The 7,381-nt window shown below is 41.7% G+C and overlaps 1 protein-coding gene across 1 annotated transcript; it reads right to left on the bottom strand.

Moving 5' to 3' along the window:
* Nucleotides 1-489: 489 nt before the first annotated feature.
* On the bottom strand, nt 490-4,523 carry LOC146205171 (uncharacterized). Its single transcript, XM_084589854.1, has 2 exons — nt 3,419-4,523; nt 490-2,950 (listed from the first exon to the last, which is right to left on the bottom strand). The coding sequence occupies exons 1-2, from the start codon at nt 3,537-3,539 to the stop codon at nt 2,742-2,744; spliced, it is 330 nt and encodes a 109-aa protein (XP_084445980.1). The 5' UTR covers nt 3,540-4,523; the 3' UTR covers nt 490-2,741.
* Nucleotides 4,524-7,381: the final 2,858 nt, after the last annotated feature.

The raw sequence follows: 7,381 nt of genomic DNA on the forward strand, positions 1-7,381 counted from the left end.
AAGTCACTCAATGTGACGGCTATCAGGCAAACCAGCACAGCACTTGAAAACTTCATGCTCTAAAAACAATTGTGGGGACACGCAAGCTCAGCATTTACCGCTATGACACAACAGCTTTTATGGCTCCTGTCTGCAGACTCTCATTCGTGTGAATCGACTTTGCTACTGCTAACACCTAGTATTTATTCTATGATACATATCAGTAGCGTATACCTGTAAGTTATCCAATTATGTGGAAGACCACTTGTCTAGATACCTATAAAGCCCACTGTAACCGAGCTGTACGGATGCGTTTCCATGGCCTAAGGGTTGCCTGTCTTATTATCCAAAGATCCTGCAAGGTTTATCACCTCACACATTCATCTCAAAGGTGAAGCCAGAGACATCACATTGAGTACTCGGCCATGTCACCTGTCTGAAATGTGCCCAAGATTTTCCCCTCACAACGTCACATTTTGTGCAGAAAAGAGGCTTTAACGTTGCTGCATCAAAAAAAAAAAGCAAGAAGCCAATAGCTGAACATCTACGCTACATTAGGCTCTGCTGGCTCGCAAGACATTTGACCACGGTGCCAACAGCCAAGTTATAGATGTAGCTGTGGCAGAGGCTGTACCACAGAAACAACAGAAGAATGTGGTCAAGATAAAATGAAATCGCTTTGTTCACAAATTCTTCAATACATCATGAAAAAGAATGGCTCACTTATGGATAGTATGACGTCTACTGTGTTCAATAGGATTGTATCTTCAGGAAGTTATCTTTTGAATGCAATCTTAAGAATATATTGTGGTGTTCAATTTAGGCTGTACACATAGCAGACGTGCAAAATATGGAACACATTCTGAGGGTTAAATGCAGAGAGGATTGCTGAAGCTGATATAATAGGAAAGCATAGGGATACTAGATAACGTAGAAAACAAATGTGACAATAGGATAGGTGTAAGTGAAACTAGTGCAGCTGTCACTTATGAGAGCAAAAAGTTATACAACTCAGTACTAGCACAATGGTACAAAATGTTGAAAAGTGATGATGAAACAAAAGTGTCCTTGAAAGTGCTTCCACATAAATGAGATGAAAGTGATTGGCATAAAATGTCTGCCCCTTCCTTAAAATTCTCAATTTAAAGCTCACAAAGAACAATGAAGATAAGGCTACAAAAGCAACTAACAGAAAAAAAAATAATGAAGCAGTTATACACAGCTGCAATCATTCGATAAACATCTCGAGTGATGAAGCCATGCTTCAGTGGCTTAGAGCATGAATATGTGAGCTTTACCAACCCTCCTTTAACATATGTGAGTGCCGGAGGGCATGTGGCAGCAGCAAGAATGTGTCAAGAAGCAACTGGCCCAGATAGCAGCCTCATAATAGGGGTATGGAAGGTCTACACACAACGCTATCATGGAGGGAGATATTTTATGGAACAAGATATGTAGCAATGTACAAAAGGAGCAAAGCATTTTGTAGAGCTGCAGTCAAAAATTTATGAAGGACAATCTTATCAAAAAGATTTTATTTCATTCCTGCGCTTGTGCATCATTATTGTGACTATGGGTTATATAGTGAACATGAAATGTCAAGAAATTTATCTCGTACACAAATGAATGCATTCTTTCCCCTGCGAAGCCACCTTCAAGAACTTTTGCCAGTGGGTACACATGCACATCAATATCACCTAGTTACAAAACAGAGAAGTCAATAGTTGCCTTTGTAAAAAAAAATGAATACAAAAATGTTCATTGATAGCCGAGCCACACAAATGATGCAGAGGTTAAACAGGTTATCTGGGATCTTGATTAACATGACTAAAAAGCATCGGTAATTGCAGTGCAAAGTGAAAATGGCAAATTTTGCAAAAGTGGAATCTAAAATTGCCAAAATGGGTTGACAAGTTGGCGGGGCCCTCATTTTTCGTGCATACAACAATGAAAGACAATGACCACCAAATAGATGCACAGATTAGCCTTGGGAAAACTAGTTGATTGCTGTTCATCTACGTTCAGCATATGAAGGAAGCAATAGAAAACAAGCATAAAGGCAACCAAATACAAAGAAGCACAGCTCGCTTCACTCTACAGTTCGTGGAAAAACACAGTGGGCACCTCACGTTTCACCCTAGTAGCACACAAGATAGGTGTAACGAAATGGACTCTGCTATGGTAAACGACTGCAGACACATCCACCAGGGTACACGTATGTCAAATATTCTCACTGAAGTAGTATGTCGCAGACTGCTTGCTTGCCACAAACACCAAAGTGAATTGTGAACTATATGTGCACGCACGTCCTACTCAGAATGGCACTTCTGGAGGTAGAAGGAGAACGTTTTTGTACCTTCCTGTGTTTCATTGACATGAAGCACTTAATAAAATGCACACTGAGTTTAAGCAGAACACAAAAAAGCAAAGTATACAACAAAGAATGACAGCTCTCAGCGAGGGCCACAGCACTTGTAGAATACACTCAGTATGTCTACAGATGGTAGACAAAAAATTATAGCACCAAAGAAAGGTTTGGTTTGGTTTGTGGGGTTTAACGTCCCAAAGTGACTCAAAGTAACATTGATCACTTGTGGCATATATCAAAATCATGACAGCGAGTGAAAATCTCAAGTGCAGGTGATCAAGTTGTTCTTGTCCAAGTTAATATAAATGTTGCACGTCCTCTTCCTTGTACTTGTTGATGTTCCTGCTGCGATTACCTTTTGCAGGTGGCGTCAATGTCATGTGATCTGCACACACTACAAGCTGTAACGATCTTCAAAAAGAGCTGTCCATCTGCATAGCACTTCACATCTGATGTGGCCGTCCAGGGACAAGGCGTGGCCTCCCAGATTATACAAGCCTAGCAGAGAGGTTAATGATGTTGAATATGGCCCCAGGACTTCTCGCCCACATGATGACTCGGATCGGAAGTGCTGCAATGGCTGCACAAGGTCCACACGATCACCTGCAAATGTTTAGTGCCTAAATTATATGCGAATAAAATATCAAACACGCATGGCACAGGAACATTCAAAATCATCAATGCTGCAAGCTAAGCTGCGGTAAAGTGTAATCTATGAATGCAAGAAATGGTCAGTGCAATACCTAAGTGAACCATTTCCGTAACAGGTAAAGACGGGTTGGTGGCGGAAATTGTAGTGCGAAGGTTAACTTTTTTCTATTTTGCAACTAAAGGAACGACTTATATCACGCGATTTCACATTACTTTCCTTTCTCGGTCGTCGAAACCATTAGCCAAGAAATCTTGACAACTACGAGCACACTCAGTTTCTTTTTTTTTTTTTTTTTTTTTTCGCCGCATGCGTCCTGTAAGTATTCCTTTAATCTTCAGTCATTTCCCGCCTGCGCACAACTTGAATGCGAATGACGCTGTATGAACAGTCACCTTTGCAGGTTTTCCTATTGCGCTTACCTCTATGATGCTCGACGTGCTGCAGCATTTCCAGCAGATTGACTGCGTTGCCTTGCTGGCCGACACCCATCGAGAAGCCCGACACATTCCAGGAGCTCGTTGCTCGGCCGAACGAATACATTTCGTGCCATCCTACATCAGAGGCGTTCACCACTGCCGATTCCACCCGAAACACCCGAGCGCAGAGCAATTCTCGCCTCGGAGTTTGCAAAGCCGCCACACTACACTCCTCAGATCTGACTGTACTGACGAGCTATCTTTCAAGGCAATTTGACAGCATTGCTGTGCTGCTGCAAATCCTCGATCACTACTTGCAGACGACGAACTGCACGACTCCATGGCCGCCGCCATTGCTGGGTTATTATAACCGCGCAGACCAATAATTTCTTACCATGGAAGAAAGGGTTTGAAATAAGAAAGCAGTTAGCGCCGTCACGCGGCCGCACGCTTCTGCCCCATTAGAGATTGTCTCAAACGTCCTTTATTTCATACGCGCTCATAATTTGCCTGTCTATTCCGTTTAAAAAGCCATACAAGGTGTATATAAAGTTATCCTTTTACTTTTAATAACAAGCTAAGAAACTACGGTAGGCTAACGGCTGCATAAATCAGCTTGCCTGTCGCCATAGTCTCATTAGCATAATTCGGGCACCTCGCCACTCGGCGAAATTATGGCGGCCAAACGTCAGCATTTTCGGTAATGGCGGCACGTCAGTTACGTCATGACGCGTCAATTTGACGTAATCTAAATATGCTTGCGTATCACGTGTTTCACGTGACATAGCTCCAGCCAATCAAATTTGAGCATCCGCTCCTTCCCAGTATGCCATTATTTTCATCACATTGGTTAATCGAGCGTAAGTGTTCTCCAAACCACCATCAGTAACTTTGCTTCCACTCCAAAATCATTCGTATTTGTCATCCAGGCAACAAGGATAGCTCCGGTTGAAATCAATTTTCACGGCTACGTCATTTTGACGTAACCGCTAAAAGTGCTTGCCTCAACTGATGGTTTCGCGCCACAAGTTTGAAGCACGTGACTCTTTTCTGAGCCAATCAGAAAGACAATATGGCGCCGCCAGGGGAAGGCGAATATCGAGGATCGGGCCCCCGGTTGCAGGAAGCATTTCGCTGCTGCAACCGGGTCGCAGCAGACGGCGCCCTATTTCAGTCGAAGCGTTTCGCGTACTCATATATCAAATCCTCCTTGCTAATCTCCTTGGATTTGAGAAATCCGCGCTTGGTTGCTACAATCAAGCACGGAGTTTGGACGCGCTTGATTGTGACGTACAGTTGCAGACGAAGTTTTTCTCGTGTAGTGCAATTTCTAGCTTAGCTCTGGGCTTCGGGTTCGGCTGTGCATTGTGCGCTTCATTCGACGCTGGGCTGCTTATCTCGTTGTTCTGCCGAAAGTATTCCGCCTTCAAATACGCAGTTGGTGCAGTGTTCTGTTCCATAGCTCTAAGGCTGTACGTTATGGCACTGCATTTATTTACCTCCGAATTCCTTTTTGCAATCAGCTAGGCTACGCGTTCGCAATTAATAATTCAGTGTTTAATGTATCTGATAGAGACAGGAAATACAGGCTGTATGGCGGGTTAATATCGTTTGTCAGAAAGAAACTGCAGGCAGCTACAGCTGGTGAATATTCGAGGTTGCTTTGGTTGCCTTTGGTACTTATATGAAACTATATATGTATGACCGCGAACTGGGTTTGCATTATGGCTCAGCAGTGTGGCTGATCAATCTGTAAGTCAGAAAAAACGGTACATAATGCAAACTCCGGTTTTTGGAAGGTGCAGTTGTACGGGGTGTGCCCTGTATCTGAATTAACTCAGCAGTTTTCGTGGAGCCTCCCCGCCCATACTTCTATAGTTTCCATCTTTCAGAGATTTGTTCAAGTCAGTGCAGTGGCATTGTCTTTTGACTTGTTATTATGTGAAAGTTGCGATATGGGCAGTATGGTATGTTTTTCATCGAGACACTGGCCCAGTCAAGAAAAAAAAATGAATTTCAATTGAGGTTTGCAGTCGCAAAATTTCTAAATATGCTTTTGGCACAGACTCGAAGCACCAGTTTGAATAAATTGAACATTCCAATTAGGCAGTTTAGCTAAGGCTTCCAGTTTTAATGCTTATTTTGCTGGCACTGACCTGAAATGGCAGCTCCAAGCGGGCGACAGGCAAGCATGCATTCATATGACGCATAGACCATAGGAACACTATATATACCTGAAGAGTTGACACGATCTTTTCTTTGTTGGGGCTTAACCTCGCACATTGAACCCTCCTCTTGCATTCAGTGGCAGATCTTCAGGAGTCAGAGTTACTTCGTTTAATCACAACTTATGTGGTTATAGAAATTATACAAACTACACAGCAGTTTAAGTTGTAACATTTTTTTATTGAATGTTCAACAGGGCCTTCCAATTGAATATTCCGAAGTAAGTGCCAATCAGAAGTAGAGAAACCATTTGAGCTACCTGATTACATTCACAAGTCCAGCTGGCATGTCGTAATCTATTTCATTCCTAATAGACACTTGGTGTCTTTTATCCTGGGGTAAATTGGCAGCACACTTGGCAAAGTTACTGTTCAAAAGCAATTAAATTACATTACCAATTACTTGCTAAGCCTTAAAAATATAATGAAATTGCTAAATACTGCTCCCAAAAAGTAATGACATTACCATTACTTCCGCAGAGCAAATTCCTTCTCATTATAATTACTGTCTGGATTTCATCTGTATATAAACTAAGTAAAGCTTGTGAACAAAACCTCTCCAAACACTAGAGCACATTCTTTCATCTTCCTGCCAAATTCTATCCAGTAAGACTATTCCCTCCCCTTTTCCTACAGAACAGGCTATTAAAAATATAAGACAATGGCAACAAAAACAATCGTGGTCAAACACACCGTGAACATTTCCACCTGTCTCTTCCCCAAAACCCCTTGTTTGCCCGTGATGGCAAGTGTAACCAGGCGCCACTGTGCCTATAGCCAGTATGCAACAGTGAGTGCTACTGCACACTTTCAACTAGTTTTGACCTTCTACCATTTTGCACCATCTGTCACTTCGATGGACCCTCAACGCCTTACATGTATACCTTCTGCTTAGAGAATGGTTGTGATCCGGAGACACAGGGCAGGTCTGAGGCCTTGAACATGTAGTTCTACTCAATTCTGTCTTTTTTTGCTTATCCATCACTGTGGGACAGGCTTGCTGCATGTCATTACTGTTATCTTGGCATCGTACCGGGAGTACATAGTATGAAGTATAGAAACAGCAGTGAGTCACTTTAGTAAAAGTAATTTTGAAATGAATGACTTACTTTCAGTGCTTAAAGTCTGGTTCTATCAGAGAGACTAGAAATTTGAGCGCAATTGTTGAGGAGGAACTAAGAGGGTGAGAGAAAGGGCTGGCGGTCTTTGCACATGTTTCTATTTAAATGGGAGAAATTATATATATATATATATATATATATATATATATTAAGGAGGTTTTTGTGATCATTTTATGACATGCACCTGAAAAAGTGATCCCTGCACTCTGCCAGCATGATCGATGATCTGTGATGTAAAGCAGCTTATAGTGAAACAACAAAGTGTCAGCACTTGTAACATATGCAATATTTCTTTAAAGCACTTTATATAGAAAGTACAATCTTAATTGCACGTTAAATGTAAAATCAACTAAGTAAACAATATATATGCTATAATTTTTACACTTCAAGTGAACGCAATGAAAATTAGCAAAAAATATTGTAAGAGCTACCAGCTTGGTTTGTCTGGTGACAAGTACATCATCTGAATAATATTGCGTGAGCATATTGACAATTTGCTCAGCTAGTACCAAAACACAGTGCGAACCGGCAAAACCGAAGAGATGGCATGTGAAAATACCTTAATTAGTTCCAGCCTCTGTGTAAAGGACTAACTTTTGTTTTCTTCATCACAGGTTTTA

This window comes from Amblyomma maculatum, chromosome 1, assembly GCF_055883805.1.
Source record: "Amblyomma maculatum isolate TAMU_Amacu chromosome 1, ASM5588380v1, whole genome shotgun sequence".
Classification (NCBI taxonomy): domain Eukaryota; kingdom Metazoa; phylum Arthropoda; class Arachnida; order Ixodida; family Ixodidae; genus Amblyomma; species Amblyomma maculatum.

What these genes read in the sequence shown, in the direction of transcription:
- LOC146205171 (XM_084589854.1), bottom strand. Translation starts at nt 3,539, where the DNA reads ATGTATTCGTTCGGCCGAGCAACGAGCTCCTGGAATGTGTCGGGCTTC. An exon ending in GCACGTCGAGCATCATAGAG is followed by an intron (nt 2,951 to 3,418) that starts GTAAGCGCAATA and finishes AAACATTTGCAG; the next exon opens with GTGATCGTGTGGACCTTGTG.